The sequence below is a fragment of the Anguilla anguilla genome, chromosome 5, assembly GCF_013347855.1.
Source record: "Anguilla anguilla isolate fAngAng1 chromosome 5, fAngAng1.pri, whole genome shotgun sequence".
In the NCBI taxonomy this organism is placed as follows: Eukaryota; Metazoa; Chordata; class Actinopteri; order Anguilliformes; family Anguillidae; genus Anguilla; species Anguilla anguilla.
This window is the reverse complement of record NC_049205.1, coordinates 19,274,000-19,296,813: the sequence shown is the minus strand read 5'-3', so window position 1 is coordinate 19,296,813 and position 22,814 is coordinate 19,274,000. Positions and strand designations below refer to the sequence as shown.

Sequence of the window (22,814 nt, the reverse complement as noted above, 5' to 3'; positions counted from 1 at the left end):
CAAGTATGCAGTGTCTAAAGATGAAGGTAGACTAACTTTAAAAAAGAAAGGCTGTGCAAATGGGTGAGGTGTGGGAGGAGGGTCAGGCAGGGACTGTTTTGTGTGAAACTAATACATTTACAATTTACACAATAGAGGCCTTATGTTGTTGGAAGCAGGGCTATGCACTGTATCATCAAAAAATTTGTCTTACGGTCTTTATAATGAGAACAAATATGAATATGTTAGGAAGTAATTTTCTGCTTCTTACAACCGAGGTGATATTTCATAGACAAATGATTGTCAAATCTGGCCAGCTGTAATCTTCACGTTCAGGAAAATAATTTCCATGCGACAAAACCAAATTGCACTGCACTGGTTTCCATTTGAAACTGGAACCGCTCCAAAAACATCAACAACCATTATCTATATAGACATTAAGATTTTCATTCAGTGATTTCAACTGAATGTCACAGATTGCATTCAAACTTAAAATGAAAAGGAACATGTTCTTTGTGTATCTGTAGCCACGGGTTCTCCCACCCCAAACAGGTGTGCCTTCAAGTAATAAAGTATTACAAGGAGAGACACTTCGAGGACACTTTTTATGCTTGTCGCACAGAGAGGAAGAAAAACACCCCACAGCGTGACAACCTGCCCCAAGGATGTTCCTTTCACATTTAAGGAGTGGGGAGAGCGAGAAAACAGATATATTCCTACGATCAAATTATATTGTCCGTTACTCAAAGGGGATCATCTAAAAACTAGATATCCGACAGTTGTCATGTAGAAACATTTGGGGTGGATTCAAGAGCACCAACGTATTATTGGGACATTTTAAAATAGAAACAAAACTAAACTGACCATAGAATTAATCTAAATGACATTTAATCTGTGGCCATTTACATACTTGCATGGCAATACATTATGCTCCTGACCATTTCAACACAATAAGCTTAAACCTCCATTTAGACTGGATAGTTAACTTCTATTTTTTATCTTTTATTTGATATTTAAAAATGAAGCATAAATGCCCCATCTGTCTACCCGAGTAGGGCAGTAAAGTGCACTCTCACAGGTGAGACTCCAGGAAGCACCAATGTTCTCCCTGATGCCAGAGAGTTCATTTCAAGGTCATCTTAACTCATGGAATACAAGCTGATGGCATTGCGCCCCCTAGAGTCCAACAGGGACCTACAGATAAACTCAATATCCCAAGATGTAAAATCACATTTAAAAATACATGCCTAGTTCCCTGTAAAATAAGCCATACAACTGTAGTACTGTTCCCATCTGTCTCTGGACAGCAAAGGCAACAGGACGCACAGTTTAAAAACACTGTGTCATGAGAAAACACCATTTAAAAAAAGCTCCTGGATAGGTGGAACCACACATGCTGTCAATCGCTCACTAATCTGAACAAATTAAGACCTTGCCCTTCAGCCTCCACAGTAAAACATTTAGTTTGACCGCTCCACCAATCTAGGGGTTCACAAAGCCTTCTGCCCCTCACTAGTAAAATGCACTCATTTTGAAACAAACTCAGGAATAAAATAAGTCCATCCACCACTTTTCTGCTTGGGATTACAGGGCTGGCACTAAACGGTAACTTGAACCGCCTCAGCATCAGTGACATTTATCCTCTCCTGCTATAATTAAGCTGTTAGTTTAATCAACTCTTCTCCTTAATTGCAGCCGACCCCCCCCACCCCCCACCCCCACCCCGCCCCCGACACTCTGCCACCTCTCGCGCACGCTCTTGTAGACACACCGCAGAGCTTAATGAAGTCGAAATACGCTCTCGCAGTGACTGTGTTCACAGGGCACTCAAATTACCCGTTCCGTTTAAAAAAAAGCTTCCGCCACCGCGGAGAAGAGTCTGTTTACAAAGGGCTCGCTTGCGTAGCCTCAGCCACCTGCCGACTGATCCCGCCGACACCGCCGTTTCCGCGAAGAATTAACACTTTCGCACCTTTACGGCCTTTATTCAAGTTTAATTCAAAAATATAAAACGCAGCTCAACCGTTGCATTAAATTTCACCTCGGCGTGAAAAATACTTCTTTTTAAAAGTTCCAAAAAAAGTGCCAACAGCAGTAAAAATACAAAATGGAGGGTCTGAACAGGGTAGGCAGAACATATACATGTGTGAAATGTTCAACAAACGAATTCTTAAAAGCAAATTCATTCATTCATAAATTCGAAAGCGGTCTTTTGCTGCGGTTGAAGTCGAAGAGCCGGCGTTCTCAGAAAAAGAAGTCCAGTTCCGTCATGTCGATGGCCCAGGCAAACTTTTCCCTCTGAGTTTTGTTGTAGATTTTCTCCAAGGGCACCTCCATGTTCTTGCACCTGGAGGAAAGGATGAGGGAAGGGGGATTAAAAACAGCCACCCGGGTGGAGATTAGAACAGCGCCCTCCTGCTCAGCCAGACATCTCAGGATTACAAAAGACATCAGGCAGCGGTGATGTGCAGAGACAACAAACATGAACAGGAGGAGCGAGCGAGTGTGAATGCGTGAGTGTGTGCAGGAATAGTTAGGTGAACATTTGTATATATGAGCAAGGGAATGTGTTAATGTGTTAATGTGTGTGTGTGTGTGTCTTGGAAAGGTGGCAATAGAAATGAGAATGTGTATATAAGAGAAAAGATGTGCATGCACTTGCACATATGTATGTGTTTGAGTGCGTGTGTGTGGGCGGGGGGTCAACAGGTTTGAGCATGTGTGTACGTAAGTAAAGATGTGTGCATGCAAGCAAGCACTTGTATATCCGTGTGTGTGAGAGAGAGAGAGAGGTACCAGGCAACGCTGATGCGGGGGTCTAGGTAGTTCAGTTTGGAGGTGCCCAGGGCGATCTGCTTGTTTTCCTCCCGATCTGTGGCCTGGATCTCCATCTTCAGCAGCTGCTCCTCACAGCGCTGGACCGCCTTCTTCTTCTTCTCCAGAGTGCTGAAACACGTGCACACGAACCAAGTCACACGCCGAGCGCGGGCGCGGGCACGGACACGAACGCACGCACGCACGCGCCTGCCTGAGGACGGGCGTCTCGCCGCGCCCTCCCTGCCCCGTGAGGATTTTAACAGCGAGGCCCTCCGCGGGATGGACGCGGGGCGTCGCATCCCACACAGCACTTCCTGTCTGACGCGCGTCCCCCCCCCCCCCCCCCTCCCTCCCCCCCCGCGAGCACAGCTTGCCACCTCCCACGCCCGGCTCCCTTTCAGGCCACTCACGCCTGCAGCTTGCTGTCCGAGCTGGTCTTGAGCTCCTTCTTGGCCTGCTTCAGCTCTGACTTGGCCAGGCCCAACTGCTCCTTCCTACTGTCAATCTGCGGCAAGGAAAGCGAGAGCATTCAGGGCGCAAATATGAGACTGGCAATCCGTCAATCTGAGAGAGCGTGAGAAGGGGAACGTGGCACTGCAAACTAAGAGAGATCATTTCTTCTGCCTCCTTTGCAGATTTTTTATCAACTTTTGTTAGGAACGTTTTAGGATGTCACTGAAGTTGGTTCCTCCCGCAAAAAAAAAATACGGTCCAATATAAACTGTGGATTTATGAAACTAATGCTAAGAACTGAAGAGAAAGAAACAGCTAACAAGTCCATTTCAGTTCAGTGATAAGAAAATGACTGTACTTCTCTTCCAGCCTCTCACCTTGGCCTGCAGGTTGGCCATGGACTGTTCGAAGGTCTTTGGCGGCGCCCGCTGGTGGTTGCAGAGAACTGCAACCGCGCGGTTGGCCCTGTTGTACGACAGGAGCTTCTCGGCCTCGTTGTCCGACACTGCGGTGAGACGGATGGACGGATGGATGGAGGAAAAAGGGAGGAGGGTAGGAGGAGATTCTGCAGGAACGATGCTCACGTATGTACAAACAGTTTTATAAGACAACGTGTGAGGAGGGATGATGGTGTGTGGATTAAGCTGAAGCCTCAAAGCTGAAGCTTAACGTAGCCCACTATCTCAGCTCTCAGCTGTTCCTATAGAGTGATAATGACACACTAAAAGGCTTATACGACTTGGTGTAGAAATGGTTATGATACATGTGCAAGGATAATGGTCATGACTGTAGAGCTGATGACAGTATATGTACAGGTATATTCATTAGATTAAAAAACAGATGATGGTATATGTGGTTTAATACTCACTGTTGGATAGCTCCTTCAGTTGCTCCTGCAGAGTGATAGAGGCGTTGTACGTTCGGAAAACCTTGGCAGTCAGGCCAGCCATTAGTGAGGTAAGGTACTTATTCAGCACGGAAGTCTGGACAGTTGAAATTTGGAGGAAAAAAACAACAGAGGATGGATGGATTGACCTGATGAAGAGGCCATTTGATTATGAGGAAAGACAGGAGTAGACAGCATCACAAAACTACACTTCCGTAAAAATAGGATGCCTTAATTTGTCAATACAATGCAGAAAGAACACAACACTGAAAGAGAGCGCTAAAACACTGCATAGCCACTAGATGGCACTGTGGTACTTGTGCACACAGTTTCCCTCACTCAGTTGTAGCAGAATACAAAAAAATAGGAAAAAAGGACAATTTCCATAGTTGTTGTTATTATTATTATTTGGACCAGGTGGAGGATTAAGAGCTTATGGCAGTACTTTCTACAGTCTGATTTGAATGAATAACTCAAAGCGACAGTGCCGGCAGGGCCTTTCCATATCTTGCAACCATTACTTATTTCAATATGGCCCACCCTCCTCTTTACCACAGATGCACCGTCCCGTAGCCGTTGCTAACGGTCCACAGCACCGGGCGCAGGCACAGGCACACACACACACACAAGTGCTCACACACTCACACGCGCGTGTGCGCGTGCACACACACACAGGCACACATACTCACACACATGCTCACTTGCACGCACACGCTCGCACACAGACACAGGCACGTATACTCACACACGCTCGCTCTCACACGCGCACACACACATGCTCAATTGCTGGTGCACACACATGCGCATGCATGCGCGCACGAGCACACTCGCTCGCTGGCAGACACAGGCATGCATATTCACACACGCATACTCACTCACACACACACACACACACACACACACACACACACATACGCACACGCTCACTCGCTGGCATACACACACACACACACTCTCACTCGCTGGCACACACACACACACACACGCACACACTCACTCGCTGGCATACACACACACACTCTCACTCGCTGGCACACACACACACACACACGCACACACTCACTCGCTGGCATACACACACACACACACTCTCACTCGCTGGCACACACACACACACACACGCACACACTCACTCGCTGGCACACACACACACATGCATTCAGAGCCAGGCACCTAAAGGAGCGGGTTCGAGTGGCATTCTAATGAGGCGCATGGGCGCTCCTTGATCTCCCCCTACTTAGACCGTGGCTGACAGCCGGGGTTCGACCCGCCCGCTCGGCTGAGCAGCCCATTAAAATCCCCCCCCCACCGCCCGCGGATGCCACCGCTAATCCTTTCGTGCTCACGGGCTTGTAAAGCGAAATCCTTTCCCCTGGTCCCCCAATCGATCAGAGCAGTGCTGTGAAAGAGGGGTCCAGTGGGGGGGGGGCAGGGTAGTTGGGTAGGATGGCGGTATTAGTGTGTGTGTTTCTACGGGAGTGGTTCTTATCTTTCAAAGACTGAGCCCAATATGGTTAACCACCCCCCCACCCCCCCCACCCCATCCACCCCCACCCCCACCCCCACCCCGATCCGTGACAGTTCCGATCGAGCGCGGCCGGTATCGGACCGGCGGCCCTTCTGGACCCTAGCGATAGCACTTGCTCTGTCCGTATCGATCCGGGCCCGGAGAAGTGGCACTCGGGGTTGGGAAACGGAGTACCTGGCCTGCAGTCCCGGAACCAAGGAGATAATTGGATACAGGCTGTAATGGGATGTAGACCCATGAGAGAGAGAGCGCCTCAGATACACACCGTACAGAGTGCGCGCACAGTGTGTGTGTACGGTGTGCACACAAAGCGTACGCGGGGTGTGTGCGCAGGTGCACACATTTAAGGTGGATAGATGATAGCAAACATGCAGGTACATAATACTCCATACAAGAGCGATGCCAAGATATATACATACATACGTGTACAACACACACATTTTCTGAGCGAACGAAGTGAGCACAGAAACGCTCTGGGTCCCGACTCACGTTCAGACAGTCGAACAGGTCATCACCTCCTTGTTTGTTGTCCATGAAAAGCTTCAGGTTTTTGAATACCTGGAATTAAAAGAGAGGAACACTTTCGTTACCGCCTGGCGTGCAAAAATGGGGGGGTCAGTTCGTTCCAGAGGGAAACACACTCCGAATCCCACCCTTGCGCTGGCACGTGATACCTACTGGCCTGCAGACCTGCTCTAAAAAAAATTACACACGACAAACCACAACACACTCTCTTTTCTTGTGACTGAATCTCATTCCATCAACAAACGGGACGGGGAAAAGAGAGAAAAGATTCTCTCAATTATATTTGACATTTCAGAGAAATTTTGATTTCATTTCTGTCCAAATGCGCTGGATAAATTATTCAGGGAAGTAATTAATTGTACCTGAACCGTTGCCTCTAAATAGTCCAATTTGAATAATTAAACATAAAAGGAGAAAAAAAAAAATAGAAATTTAAAGTGCAGAAAAAATCTGTCAGGTGCTGCCTCCTGATTGGCCCAAATGGGTTTTTCCTGGTCTGGAACACATTTTAATTTACCAGGAGCACAGACTATTTACTGCAATTACATAACTATACCGGTTTAAACCTGTTTCTGCATCACCCAACTGTCACTCAAGCTTTCAGCATGAGCTTTCCTGACAGTCTACTGCACAGACAGGAGTTGGAAACTAGCAATAGCTATAATCTCTGTATGCGGTACATCAGTTACATCAACTTGTTTGTAATGAGTTGAAGTGGTACTATGTTAGCTTGCATTGTCCCTGCCAAATAAGCTATATGAATGAAAACATAGCTGCCTAAAGGGAAAGATGTGGGTTGGCTGCTCAATTCACTTTAATAAATGTAATGTGTGTCTCAAATATATATTAAAAAAAAGAACGCAGATCTACATTTGGTGTCATTTGCTCAATTTTTTCTATTCTTGGGACATATTTGAAATCAATTCCAACAGTGGACGGAATTAGAACTTTCTAACTTAGAAATTTCTTCAGCAATAACTTCTGGCATCTCAATCACTGAAAAGCAAATAAATAAAAATGTCAGCATACCTGCTACCAGTGACAGATAATTAGCAATAGCTAAAGCATATTTCAAGAATGAATATAGTTACCTTGTTTATATACATGCAAATATGCTACTCATCTGTAAAGAATTTCATAAATGGTAAGAGGAAAATGGTCTATGCGCCACTGTGGTCCTTATGAAAAAGTAGCTGAAAAACCAGGATATAAACCAGCAGTTCATATTCTGAGAAAATAGGTGCTTGAATGAATAGAAAAATATGGCTTTTCAGAGAAAAGAAAAAAAAAGCTGCAGAAAAGAGTGTTTAAACCATGCGAGCACTTGTGGGTACAGAAGTGGAGGTTTATGGTGGGCAGTTCTGAACTGGAGTGGAGAGACATAATTTGGCTGGCTTTCCGCTTATAGAGATGACATTTAAGCCACTTCAGCATTACCTATTTAAAAAGTGCGGCAGGGAAACTGTGAAAAGCAAGACAGAGCTACGCAGCCTGCATTTATGAAGTGGCCGTTAAATGGACTGCAGCCACAGTCACTGGGCGAAACTCAGAACGGGATCAGGCCCAGATTCAGTGTTAAAAATCCACGACTGCTCGCATCTCGTTCCTGGCGGATTTGGAATGTCGGAAACCTACGCATGCACAAATCTCATGAATGCAAATCTTTCATTATTTAGGCTTAATCTGCTGATGGCAGACTCACCACACATGCCAGTGACTTAAATCATACCCAAATGACTTACCACACACTGTAACCACACACAAACGATCGTGCCACAATAAACTGCCACATACTGCAGTGACTGATCACACACTAATAAGACATATCAGTGACTGAGTAACAGAGACCAAACTGTAACCGACCGTATTTCCATGACTCTCCACATACACAGTACCAGTGAGTAACCCCACACCCCTGACTAACCTAACTTAATAAAGCGAAACCCACGCTGCGTACCAGTGACTAAACACACACCAGCGTCTAACCCCACACACACACCACTGAATAACCACAAGCCAGTTAGCAAATTAATCAACAGCTAGTCACGTGACCCACTCGTTTAATTTGGAGACCCAAGGCTCCAATTGCTATTTATTCAGCTCGTGAAGGAGGGAGAATATTCTCTCAATTATATCTGACATTTCCAAGAAGTTGTGTTTTTCTTTCACTCCAAAATCAACCCGATAAAATATTCAGAGAACTAATTAATTTCACTTGATGGGCTGTTTTTAAATAGTCTAATTTGAATAACAATTAAACCTTAGGCCAAAATAACAACAAAGGGAGTCGACTGGCTGTCAGACGGAAACATTTTTTCCCCCCCCCTCTCTGTCCCAGAAATGTTTTTTTTTTGTTAGTTATTTCCTCCCCATTATTCTTCTCGGAGGAACGTGGCAATTCCTCTCCCCGAAGAAAGAATCTTATAAATAACGTTAATCTCCAGTCACCTCGCAGCGACGGCTAATGAACAGCCCTTCTCTACAGCTCATCACCCTGCTAAACCAGCCAGTCTCAGTGGAGCCGCTGATTAGTTGTGTCTAGGTTTAAATGGCAGCTGATTAGTTCTGTCTGGGTTTGTGGCACGGGTCGGTTCCAAGTTTCGCCGGAGAGGGCTTCAGTCAAAGGGGAGCGTTTAAGTATTTACCCTGTTCCCGAGTCACAGCGCTCACGGTTTACACATCTCCTCAGCTAGTAATGGGAGAACGAGGTTTCATGAACCTCATATTGAGTGGGGCTACAGTGAGCTGTCAATCTCTGCCTTGTTTTGAACCAGAGTTCTGAAATTGAGCCAGCTGCCGGCTATTTAGCCGTCTACCATCATAAACTCAGCCAGCTACTTCGATAGCACAAAAAAGTATAAGAGCAGTATTCATTTTTTTTTTTTAAGTTTTGTTTTTACCACACTGCACCATTGGGAATAGCTGGATATTCTGTTCATTGTCCCCTTGCGATATGGGCTCTGTGCACACTGAGCACCAAGCAAGACGCTTGAAATGAACAAAATGAACCCGCACCGACGTGACGATCGCTTCCTGAACTTGCGGGCTGTCAAAATGTGTTTCAGACTTGCATCGTTCATTACCCCGGAGAGAAAAGAAAACAACTAGCAAACTAGTTTCCCCAAACTCCAGGCTTGCCAGCAGCTCACACGTCAGGCCTTCCGTGGGCTATCAAGGCTGGTCAGTTTCGTTTACATATCGTGTCACTGATGAGACAGAGAGGAGAGTGCTAGTTTGGTTTAGCCAATGTTAGCTAAGTTGATTAACCTTGAGGCTACTACACGTGTTTATTTGCCGTCACTGTGTGTGTGTCTGTGTGTGTGTGTGACATCGATAGACAGACAAACATGGCGCGGCAGACAATAACACACACTGGTAGGAGCAGATAAGAGTTGCCATGTGTATCTCTTCTGTTTGTAACTGAACAATTTAAAAGCTCTAGCCTTAAACTAATTTTATTGACAGTGTCTTTGTCTGTTAAACAGACACAGGGCACAACGTATTGCCCCAGAGTATGTGGTCAAAGGCTAATATGAATCTGTAATCCCACCCCAACTGCAACAGCCATTTGTGTCATGTGCAGCACAGACCCTTGCCAACCACACAGTTCTAAATGATAGTATAGATACCCTTGATAAGAGACAGGCAGCTGCATTTCACAAACCTTAGAATTTAACTTTAATACATAAGACAAATTAATCAGAATGCACCAGAGGCCTCACTGATACCCTATAGTAGCCCTGTCCATTTCTGGTTTCATGAAATCTCTTCCATCACTACCATACACCATCACATCCTCACCACACTCCACATCGTTAGCATATATCACCTCCTCACCACACACACCACCTCAGCATATACCATCTCCACTCCGCGCACACGACAGAGCTTCATCATATCCAATCAGCTCCTCACATCTTAAAAAGGCTCAGTCTGGAAACCCATTTGCCTTACCCATGCATACACACTCATTCTGCCCACCCTTCTTACATCACTAAGAGGAGCCAGCACAAACGTAAACGCAACACTGTAAAGGTTAACCAGACGTCAGCATGGCGTCGCCTCCTTACCCTCTTTGTGACGGGGACCTTGTTGTAGTAGCGGATGCAATCTTTACCCAGGAAGTCGAACTCCACCACGTTCTCCTCTCCGTCCAGCTTCGGGTGCAGGGCGATGTGCTCCACCCGCAGGGAGCAGCAGCCCACCGTGTCCGCCGTCTCGCCCTCCTCCTTCTCGTTCCCCGCCCTGAGGGCCAGCTGCGTGGGACGGGGACGGTAGGGTAGGTCACCTCTTGGATATGACTTCACCTCAAACAGGGGGATTCTCATTTTCACAAGCCCCTGAATTCATATCACACCCGCTAGTGAGAGGCTTACTGTGCCCATCTGCATCCCTCTCCTTATTAAAAAATGTGGCCTGACATACACCCAGACAAGGCATACAATTGTGGAGCTTTAAATCCTGTATGTAAATCCTGGTGGTGTGCCACATAGGGTACATCCCGGTCTTAATTCTTTGCTCATTTTTTTATTCTGTGCCCATTTTTCTGTGTTCTGTTATTCTGTGTTCTTTACAAATGTAAGAAAGGTGCCATACAATATATTATAATATTAATATAATTATGTTAAAACTGTGGAATGGCCAGTGTATGGTTTGTAAAAGCAGGGATCTTCAACTAATATCCTTAAAGGCTACAGTATCTGCAAGGTTTTGTAATTTCCTTTCTTAGGTACGGTGGCTTACATTAACGACTTGCATGTGATAAACAGCAGTCACTGTGGCCCTCTATGGTTTGAGTTTGAGATTCCTGGAGGAAAGGGTGTAACTTGTAGTGGTGGGTTGCTTACAAACAATTTGTTCTTTTTCAACAAATGTTTAAGATTAATTACCTCAACTGCATCAACTCAATGTAAAAATCTGTTCATTTAGTCATGATTGTATTGTTTGTTGAGGCCGAACAGACAGAAAAACAGATCAGTTCGGTTTACTTTATTGACCCTAGAAGGGAAAGATGCCTCTGAGCGAGGTCTCATTGGTGCGAAGTCATTGAACGTACACGCCCCCAAACTGTGAACGATTCAGTGTGTCTTCTCATGAACTGAAAGAAAGGTGAACTGAGGATTCTGTTAACGTCGTCAGCAAAAGAATCTGTGAGCATACTGAAAGACACGGTCGAGGCTTTTGCAAATGAGGGCCAATCTGCTTGCTCAGTAGCCTTCCATTTCAATGCACAGCTGCTGAATTTTCACACATTCCTTTTTTTCCCCTCTGCAAATGAAAATGAAACCATGTGATCCACAATATAAAGACCCACCCCCAAATAAATGTATTAATAAGTTTCCGATGTTCAATACATTAAAATCCTTGTCAAACAGACAAAATATGGTTCAATAACATATTTTCATTGCATATTATTTGTATTTTGCGCGTTAATTACATTGTAGTACATTTATTCATACTGCCGCAACCTCCCTGATACTGTCAACTATAGTCTCTTTTAATTAAACACAATTTAGTGGAATGAGATGTATTTCACGCATTTAATAATAAAGATATCACAATATACCATACCATGTAAATCTTCTACTGTGCTCTGTTCATTCATCATTTTATATTAATAAAATGTCATTAACAATAGAGGATATTTTCAAAATTGCGTTAAACTTGGCTGAACCACGTTTTACCAAGGGATTTAAGAACGTCTGAACAATTTGCTATCAAAGTCAGGAGAATCAAATTAACCCATGGCTAATTTTGTCTTTTACCATTCAAACATGTTAAATTGAGCTAAAGTGAGAAGTGGGGCTTAAAATGTGTTAACATCAGTGCACATAAGTTAGCTTGCTACACAGGCTGAAGGATCGTAGAATGCACTTGGGTCCTTTCAGTCAGAGAATTCATCTTTAGCTAAGTGAGTCAAATAACTCCAGCCACTGTAAGGAACCAAATTGGCCATTAGTAATAACCTGCCTGAACTCTTCCCGCTATCCACTCCCCTGGCTGAACCAATGAACTGCTGGGTGGGAGGGCCGTCAGAGACAGGAAGTCCTGCCTTCTCACCTTGTCGATGAAGTAGAGGGCCACGGCTCTCTGGCGTATGCTCATCTGTTTGGACTTGAGGTCCTGCTTGTACTGGGCCCTGATCTGGTCCACACAGCTCTTCAGTCTCCTGGCCACCTCATACTTCTCCCAGTCTTTCTCACCCTGACATGCCACAGAGAACATGAAAGACACAAAGAGAGAATGACAGAAAGAGGAAGAAAGAAAATTAAACTTGACAATTATGCCCAAGACACAGCAGACTGAATAGGCTGCCCTATGATTGGGCCACAGACAGAGAGGACATTGTTAATCTGGATTCCTTCAAATCGCCCCTGGCCCCCGTCACCCAGGGCATGCCCCAGGGCTCAGTGCTGGGACCACTGCCTTTTCTGATCTACACACTACCACTTGGTGAGATCATTTGAAGGCACGGTCTTGGTTCCCACTGTTTAGCAGATGATACACAGATTTAAGTCAGCACTTCTCCTTCCAATCTCACTCCTCCATCACTGCTCAGTTGCCTCAGTGATTTAAAGCACTGGATGACCACCTATTTCCTTCAGTCAAATATCGACAAAACAAATTCTACTAATTGAAAACAATTCCCAGCTATCCAAACTCAACCACATCACTTTAAACATTGACCGTTTCTCAGTTCAAGCCTCAAAGGCTGTTTGTAACCTAGGAGTCATTCTGGATCCTCTGCTCTCTTTTCAACCTCATGTCAATAATCTGGTCAAAACATAATTTTTCCACCTTAGAAATACTGCTCGCCTTCGTCCTTCACTATCCACCTCCACTGCTGAATGCTTAATTCATGCTTTTGTTACCTTCAATCTTGACTTCTGTAAGTCCCTTCTCTAAGGCCTCCCTACTGACTAAATGTCAACACATCCTAGCAACACATCACATCCACTTTAAAAAAACCAGTAACGGCTTCCCATCAAGGGACTTATGAATTACAAAAATTATTTTGCTAACCTACAAAGCTTTCAATGACCTGGTCCCTCTCTAGCTCACTCATCTGCTAGCTCCCCCTCGCACACCCAGTTCATCGAATACTGGCACTCTACTCACCACCCCAAAGACCCATCTTCATAAGTTTGTTAACAGAGCTTTTTCTGTGGCTGCTCCCTCACTGTGGAATGCTCTATTCCTTTCGGTTCTGTATTACTGTCTTATGTATCTATTTATTGTACTTACTGTTTTTGACCCTTTTAACTTAGTGACCTTGGACTCTGGAAATAAACAGACAATGTATGTATGAACGGATTAATGTTAATAACCTAAAGTGCTCCTGGTTAGTCATAAAAGCACCCCAATTAGCCTGTCTACATGCTTCAACTGTGCACAGTCAGAAACCCTGTGACACAAACAAACCAAAACATTTCTGTTCAGCTGTTACAACCACACACTTACTATATAGCTATGGATGAGGAAGCAATGTTAAGCACATTATGGGAGATGTCTCAGCAAGCTAAACTGTCATGTTCAACATACAAGGGTATGGCACTACCTCTAAGTGCTTCAAGGACAAGCTCAGAAAGGGAAAAAAAGAAAAACCAAAAAGCCTAATTGAAAAAACTAAATTCTCCCACATACACACATTGCCTCTTGACTAGTAACATTTCAGAATTAGCTTCGCCATTGGGCACCGGAGAGCCATAAAGCTTTAATTTCCAAAAAATTGTCCTCCGATTTCCCAAAACACAGAATGCTGCTCTCTAGTTGATGTGGGAGGACAGCGCCCAATTACAGCCTTTCTTCCAAGACAGCAAATAAGGCGCAAGAGCTATTTTGACCGTGAAGCGGTAATGTGTTGGAGCTCTTCGCAGCCGACGGTCCTACCCGGGGGGGTACACACTCGTTCTCTGGTTAAAACCCCAGACTAAAAGTACACAGGCACCTGTGAAATCATTAAGACTCTTTGTTTGGTGGCTGGCCTTTGAAAAGAAAATTTGTATCTCAGTGGGATTTGTACATACAACATAAAATAAAATGGCTGCCAGAGACCCCTCTCCCCGGGGGTTACGTGACGGCTCTGCCGTTTTTGCAGGCGGGCGAGGGATTGGCGCGCACCCGTGCCGCCAGGTCCGCGTGTTTATTAGGGAGACGGCGACATCGCCACAGGCCCTTTAATTAGCCCGCGCCTCATTACCTTCTGTTGCCAGAGTATCGTCAAGGAAACAACTGCGGAATAACTTAACCTTTACAAATAAAGCTGGGGGACGCACGAAGAGCTGGACAGAGAGGGTGGTAATGAGAAGAGCGGAAGAGAGGAGAGGGGTTCGAAGAGAAGGAGACGGTGAGAGGGTGAGACTGAGGGCCGGATTCACTAAGGAAACATTCGCAGAGCAAAACTGTTCCATGTACTGTGGTTACAGATACAGACACATTAACAACCGATTTGCTAAGACTGTTCCTATTTACGCAGTCAACAATAATTAAATGCCCTCAATTACACTTCTGTGGTAGGCAGCACTCATAAAACGGGTCCGAAAAAACATGGCATGCTAACAAGAAATGGGTAAGGTGCAACCAGGCACTAGTAGCGGGGGGAACCACAAGAAAAATAAAACTTGAATTTACAGATAAGTAAATAAAGGTCATGGTTATTGAGGCAGCTAAAGCTTCACATCGTATTACAGCAAAATTCAACAGCAGAAAGGACGAGGAGGACAAAAATTTTAAGTGACATCAGTGACATAATTATTTTGACCCATTGCGGCTGTTTAGTAAATCCCACGTTGATACTGGGAAGAGAGATACAGTGAGGAGGGAGGAGAGATAGGGAGGAGGACAGAAGGAGCGATAGAGGGAAGGAGGAAGGAAAGAGATGGATAGATTATTTCCTGTACTGTCCTTATACGGCTCGGAGCCAAAGGACAGGCACATGCCGGATCCCGACCCTGCCCACACATCCGCCCGCTCAGTCACTCAACGAGAAGCTTATTCAGCTGATTTAATAACGTCGCTTAATTACTGTCGGCGCGCGTTCGCCTGCGGAGACCAAACCCACCGCCCCCCAAGGACACAAAAAAACACGGGGCATACCCAGCCTTTTATCGCCGAGCCTCAGAGACGGATTGGAAAAAGGCGGAAGCTAACTGCGGAAATAGAGCAAATAAATAAACTGAGACGGGGATAAAAGCCCTGTGCTACGTGTCATTGTTGAGAACGCCGGGGAATAAATTGCTTCCTCGTTTCGGTCTGCCCTCTTGTTGAACCCCGGCCACTCCAGCGGCGCACGGGCCGGGCCTGAGCGGTAGGTGGTAAACAGCGAATCGCGGCCTGGAGGCAAATTGAGGGCCACGCTGCGATTAGCGCATCTTGACCCTGAACCCGTCCGCCTCACCTCTCACGCCGTCTCTTTCAAATCTCGTCCAAACTGAAGGGCTCTCGTCCGTGCTTTTTCCCATGTGTTAATGTTCACGATGCTCGCCACTCACTCACACACGCGCACGACCACAAACACAACACACCAGTTCCCCCATGTTGACCCCCATGTTTTCCGACAGGGGCCCATGACAACCTTACATAACAACCTCTCATCGCAATGGTTCAGTCCGGTGTACCCTGATTAACTCCCCTGTTCTGTGAATGGTTGGACCCCACTGTAAACTGGCCGGTACCTTCAGTTTGGAGTTGGCATTGAGCATCACGTATTTGAATGAGCCCTGCACATTCTCAGTCCAGCTGGCCAGCCACGTCACCGTGTTGTCATGGCGAACCTCCTTCCATTTGTGACCGGCAGGGGGCTCTGGGATGCGTGAATCTCTGTAGTGGGAGGAGTCACCGCATCAAAACGTAGGCCATGTTCAAAAATGCAGTCGCACATTTTGTACAACACGTACTATTAAAGTTTGTAGCTGAAAGTGAGGGAGCTAATTTCTTGTATAGTTACTTGAATACTAGGGCAATTTGGGGAAGAAAAAAAATTAAACAGCAGTATGCAATTAGGTGCACGTTATCCACTCTTGTCAAGCCCAGAGGCCCTTGCTACTTGATTCTACCCATTCATGCTCAGACAAAAGACAGCAGCAACTGAGATGTCTTTGTACATACAGTTATTAGTCTTTTTTCTCAACAGACCTAGATATTAGTAAACATAAATGTAATTAGAAAATGCTCCAATATATGTCAAAGTGTTGAGTAAATGTACTCATTATCCTACCCCCTCTTCTGGCCAAGCCCCTTTTCTCCTGGCACCATCCCCTTTTTCCCCTGAAACCCCCGCCCAGGTTCTGCCCCCTCTCTCATGGCCCCACCCCCTCTCCCAGATTCAGCCCCCTCTCTCATGGCTCCGCCCCCTCTCCCAGGTTCTGCCCCCTCTCTCATGGCCCCACCCCCTCTCCCAGATTCAGCCCCCTCTCATGGCTCCGCCCCCTCTCCCAGGTTCTGCCCCCTCTCTCATGGCTCCGCCCCCTCTCCCAGATTCTGCCCCCTCTCCCAGGTTCAGCCCCCTATCTCATGGCTCCGCCCCCTCTCCCAGGTTCTGCCCCCTCTCTCATGGCTCCGCCCCCTCTCCCAGATTCTGCCCCTCACTTGCTGCAGTTGATGATGACATCCTCCGGCTGGATCCTCTTCTTCAGCATGCCCTGTTTTGGATGTTCGCCCCGCCCACGAAACAAGCCCGGCGGCTCGATCTTGAAGTTGCCAATGCGTTCCCGGTGGTGGTCTAGCAGGCAGAAGCCATATTCCTCCACTATCTTCTGATTGGCCTCCTTGATTACCTTAAGTGAACAGAAAAAACACCCATCACAGACAGAAACAGAATCCATGGTTGTGGGTTGTACACTATCACACCGACATTTTAGCAATACTGCACGTACAGAATATCATGTGGCACAAGATCACAACAATGCTAGCAGGGTTTTTCCTGGCTCAGAATGAGGAAGAGGTGGCACTTTGATCACATGATCAAATTCAGCACATCTTATTAGTAATGGGAATTATAATTTTTAACAGCCAGAAATTAAGACTGTAATGTCTTTTCCCCTGCTTCTCCTCGCAAACAATTTTTTCGTGCCAACACCGGTCACAATATTGTAGAGGCGGCTGCCTGAGAATTCTCCATGCAGGAAAATCCCTGTGAATGTTAACTGGATGTACGCCATAGCAGCAACTCTGTAAGAACGATACACATACGCTGTATGGGTAACTACCCTGTGTAGGCCTACTCAACTCTGGTCCATGTACCCATGTACACAGTACCCTCGGGCCTTCATTTGATCTGACCAACTTACCACGGATTTTCTAACCATATTTATCCAACCAATTCTGCTCCCTAGTTTGTAGGCTGAGGGTGACAGCGATAAATATAACTGGGAGCATATCTTCCACATCCATGTATTGACATTCTGATTTTGTGACATGAATTTCGTATGTCAAAGATCACAGGCAGGTTGAGGGATCTGGGTGGACCCGATGCACTCAAAGCTCTCTGCTTCCTCCGCCACCTCTTCTTCCTTTCTTCCTTTCTCTCGCTCATTCGCTCTCAAATATCAGATATCGCTCATCCGTCCTCTTCGCATCAAAGCACCAGTGAGCTTACTTAATCCTCCAGCCATTGGTCTCAGATCAGGAATAAAGCCAGACACAGTTCAAAAAACAGGCAAGGTGCCTGGCAAGGGCCCCCGTCGCCGCTCTGGTCGATAAAAAACGATCGCCCCCCCCACCCCCCAAACCCAAAACCCCAGGTACTGGCCCCCACCTGATGTTCACATCTGGATGCATCAGACACTTGCGTTACAACCTTTTTTTTTTCAAAATTCACACTATGAGCTTATAATAAAACTTAAGATAAATATGCTTTTTTTGTGGTCTCTTGACACAGCTTCACACGAAAAATACTACGGTCACAAATTAGATTTCTTTTTGCAGCTTTTTCCAGCAGCTTCAATGTAAACTACTAATTTTTTTTAAAACTGTTTTTTTGCAGTCTTTCTGGCACAGCTTGAGATGCAATTATTTTCACAAAATACTTTTCTTTTTGGCAGTCTTTTGACACCGTTTCAGACTTGAACTAGTAATTTTGCAAAATAAATATTTTTAACATGGCTTCAGATAAACAAAATCATTTGATTACCCCTTATGGCCCAAGGAACTTGTTGAGCCTCTGATGAAGTTGTCAGTTCTTGCATGTGGCTCTAATATGAGCATGCCCAGAAAATGAGTACGAGTTGACGTTTTCTATTGACTGGCCCTACAGTAGAACGACACACTAAGAACCACAGATGATGTTGTGGGAGGATTCGGGAGGAGGTTCACATAAGTTGAACATCAGACATACAGAAAATAAACATTCACAGACCAAATGCAAAAGAAAAAAAAAATATTTTTAAATTTTCACATAAGCGTAAATGCTGCATCAGCAGGACACCTTGTACATCGATGACTGGGAGAATTCACAGCTATGAGTGACTAAACCAGTCAGTCCAAAGAGGCCTGGGCTACATCGAACAATGACTTCATGGTCTTGATGAAAGATGAGCCAACCACAGTGTGCAGCTGAGGTGTGTGCCATGACTGATGATAGCTGGTTTGGTCGGCATTCCATCCCAGAGACCACAACTCTTCAGATTCCAGTAATGGAAATTCTGCCTCAACTTTTTCTTTTTTTCCCCAGAATGGTAGGAATTCTTAGTAACATTCTCTTTCTTCCTTTAAAGAATACTTTGAGGTTTTCCCTGGATCCTCCTTTCTCCACCTTATACATCTATAAAATAGGAATTTTTACAACTTTTTCTCTCTCCCTTTTAAGAATACTTTGAAGTTTTCCCAGAATGCACCACCTCTCGCACCACATCTCTCCCTTCCACCCTCTCTCACTTTCTCTTTGTGGGGTGAATAAAACGCTACCCCAGGGTATTGTGGGATACGGGAGGACAATGGCCTGTGACAGCAACTTTTATGAACACCATCCTCTCGGGGTCTTGCTGGTTTGAAGCCAGAATAAGGAGAGGGGGAAATGCACTGTACTACTGTGCACCCTAATGCGTGCAGATTTGAGTCTAATGTTGTGGATCGCTACAGTACAGTCTCTGCAGGTTTGTGACTAATAGGCCCAAATGCTACCACTCCATCTTCACAGCTTTAAGTTGAACATTGCTGAGGCGGGGGTCACATATGCCTGGAGGGTAGTGTGTTATAGGTCACCATCTTGTCCATTGAATGATGTCAGAGTTTTTGGTTTGCGAGGGATCACATCTGTCTAACTACAGCGAATCCACAAGTAGGCAATGTGATTAGGCCTCGGGGAAAAGGCCTTTACGAGGAGTTTTAATAAAACATTGTGTCAACATTAACTAGAGCCAACCAATTTCGGATTTCTGAAACCGATACGGATTCGAATTTTGGAGGTAGGAAATTCACGAATCACTTATATTATTCATTTATTTATTTATTATCCTTTACTTAACCAGGCAGGTCCCATTGAGATACAATCTCTCTTCTGCCAGGGAGTCCTGGTCAGGATGGCAGCAGAAAAATAAAAGTTTCATATAAAAACATACCAAAAAAAACAGAACGGACATAAAAGGATCAGGAGCTACAAGGCACTTGATGCTAAAAGCAATGACATTGTTCAGTAAAATATGGAATATGAAAATATTCAGTAAGATATGGGGGCCAAAATAAATTTAAACTGGAATGAAAATTCAGTCACAATGATTACCATTTTTTAACAAACATCCTTTCATTTTTTTGTGCTTTACAAAAGAGTTCTGTGGCTAAAGTTAATACAAAGGGAAATATTTGTAACCTCAAGGTACAACATTAAAAAAATATTTGTTGCATGGAGGCCATCCCCTATAATTACTAAATGAATCTGCTACTGGAAAAAAAATGTATTTGTGTCCCAATGCCGTACTATTTGAAAAAAAGTTTGCTTCTGTTAACTGCTGTCTACCCAATACAAAAGCATTTTCTAAAATATTGTAAAATATGTCTTAATAAAAAGGTTTGGAAATGTCTTAAGCATTTGATGATTTTCTCAGCACTTTTAACATTGCTGAATTTGGCCTTTGAATTACTGCAGAGAAAAGGCATTGGAATGAATGAGATTGAAGCATGCATATGATGCGTGTGTTAGGCATTCAATCGCTTGTCACATGTTCTGTGGTATTCGAGACCTGCCCATTCAAAAGTCACACTGCAGAAAATGTCAGTCAATTCAGAGATCCCGCCTCCTGCCTCTGAGCCCCACCCACCTGGGTATGCTACATACTGTAGCAGTGCCAATCTGAGTCTGCCCACCCAGTTCTTAACCACACTTCTCTTGCCCCCGAGCTCAACCCACCTGTTTTTCTTCCTTGCTTATGTTGCGTCTGGCCTGCACCTTCTCCTGGTGCATAGCAAACAGCTCCCCAAAGTCACACTTATTCAGATCCGTAATCAGCGTTCTCTCTTCCAGACTCATCTCCTGAACAGAAAGACAGCCAATGAGAAAACAGCGCAACAATCTCTGCCCCTGCTACACAGACGTGTACGGAAGGTGCGTGCACATGTACACACAGACAGACAGACAGACAGGCACACACACACACATACACACGCACACACAAACACGCATAGACACACACGCATGCGCATACACACACACACACACACACACACTGACACATACTACATACAGACACAGACAGATAGATAGACAGGCACACACACACACATACACACGCACACACAAACACGCATAGACACACACGCATGCGCATACACACACACACACACACACACAGACTACATACAGACACAGACAGACAGATAGACAGACAGACACACACACACACACACACACAGAAAAGAACATTTGTGCAAGTGACAGATGCTTATTCCCGACATAAAAATGTACATAGCTCCCTTTTCACGGTTGATTTACCAACTTTCAGCAGGGAACACATCAGCAAGTTTCAGTGTACTTGTAATGGAACTGAAGGCAGAGTAGGTGTTTGCAGTCCGTACTGCATAACAATGGTAGCTCAAGCACGCAGATGTCAGTGGTATTTCACGGTTATAATCAAGGCCTTCGCGTTTAGCTACAATCAGAAATGTTTAGAAGAACAAAACATTTTATGGTTATCCACTGAATGACAATACGTCTCACCCACAGCACACGCTGTGGAAAACCTAGCGTCACCTCCTACTTACCGATACTCCAACGGTCAACATGCAACTGCGTAAAAAACAATACCCGACCCCCGCACACACTATGCACCAATTACACCCTGCCAGTACCTGAACACCCTCACTGCCAACACACAACAAGCTCAAACAATTACTCTTTGTAAAAAGAACTGAGCTATCAATCACACGCTAGCACAGCAAGCCGGTTCTCGTTCTCTGGGTGACTGACAGGTAGGGGGCAGGTCTCGGAGGTAGAGTGGCTGGGTGGGGAGAGATGAGGGGGTTTCTTGTCATTGTGAAATAGTTTAATTGGATTTGTTCACATGTGGGGAAAGCAGCTTGTCAGGATTAGCATATCAATGCTCTTACACAAACCCACATTTTTCAAGAGCAGAGCTGAGCGGCAAGAAATTAATTTTGCATGTTATTCGCCTTTAGGCATCCTGGGATCCTGTAAAGAGAACAACCGCCCCCCCCCCCCCCTTCCCCCACCTCAATTTCACCCCCCCACACCCCCTTCCAACCCGACCCCCCCCCCCCCCCCCAAAATTACATGAATTAAAGTAACACAAAAAAAAAAGAAAAATGCTCAGACTGTTCTTACGGCGGTGGAGACCTGTCGGACTGATATCTCTGACAGATCTGTGCCACCCCCTCTTCCTGCTCCCTCTCTCGCTCATCCACCCTTCTTCCTGCCATTGTGTCTCCTCGTCCTCCCTCCCTCGCTCGCTCGCTCGCTCACCTTCCGCCAGTCCTTGAAGAAGTTGTTGCGGAACACGTCCTTGGTGGTGTAGTCGTGATCCAGCATCTGAGCGAAGAACAGGGCCACTTCCTCTGCGGCTGGGCTCAGCTTGACTGCTTCCCCTGAGTAACACACACTCCTTTTTACCTCGGAATATCTCTCTCACACACACACACTCGCGCTCTCTTTTCCAGAGCGACGGCTTTTGTACCTGTGCATAGTATCCATTTACACGGCTGGATATGTGCTGAAGCAATTTAGGTTAAGTACCTTGCTCAAGGGTACAAATGCAATGTCCTACCTGGTAGCAAGTCCAGCTCTCTACCATTAAGCTACATTACCACGCACACCTGAAAATTTGTGTGCGTGTGTGTGGTAATGTGGTACATATATATGAACAGACACACATAGGGGGGGTGGAGGGTTTGAGGGACTTCCCTATGGTAAAAAAAAGAGAGATACGTACTCACCATTGTAGTAGAATTTGACGTTGTCAGGAAGGGGCTGGTATTCTGGGGGGAAATAAGGCCCTTTCTGTTCCAGAAACTTCCACTTAACACCATCCTCATACTTTTCCTCCTCCCACCTGAAAGAACAGGAGGGAGGAGTAGATTTGAGTGTCGCTTTTATAATATTTACACATTCATAATTATTATGTATCTAGAATTTTCTGTTTGTACTGTACCAAACTTTTTACAAACTTTTGGGAGGATACA

At 45.3% G+C, this 22,814-nt stretch overlaps 1 protein-coding gene across 1 annotated transcript in view; it reads right to left on the bottom strand.

Annotated features, from left to right (window-relative positions):
• Positions 1-1,948: 1,948 nt before the first annotated feature.
• zgc:173742 (DNA topoisomerase I, mitochondrial) overlaps positions 1,949-22,814 on the bottom strand; it is a 32,174-nt gene continuing 11,308 nt past the window's right edge. Inside the window, exons 8-20 of the mRNA XM_035416768.1 lie at positions 22,569-22,684; positions 22,099-22,220; positions 20,530-20,652; positions 16,776-16,963; positions 15,863-16,007; positions 12,249-12,392; positions 10,259-10,444; positions 6,153-6,221; positions 4,118-4,232; positions 3,627-3,754; positions 3,207-3,301; positions 2,776-2,925; positions 1,949-2,326 (exon numbers count right to left, since the gene is read on the bottom strand). Coding sequence (XP_035272659.1) covers positions 2,224-2,326; positions 2,776-2,925; positions 3,207-3,301; positions 3,627-3,754; positions 4,118-4,232; positions 6,153-6,221; positions 10,259-10,444; positions 12,249-12,392; positions 15,863-16,007; positions 16,776-16,963; positions 20,530-20,652; positions 22,099-22,220; positions 22,569-22,684 — 1,684 coding nt within the window. The 3' untranslated portion in view covers positions 1,949-2,223. The remainder of the gene's footprint in view (positions 2,327-2,775; positions 2,926-3,206; positions 3,302-3,626; positions 3,755-4,117; positions 4,233-6,152; positions 6,222-10,258; positions 10,445-12,248; positions 12,393-15,862; positions 16,008-16,775; positions 16,964-20,529; positions 20,653-22,098; positions 22,221-22,568; positions 22,685-22,814) is intronic.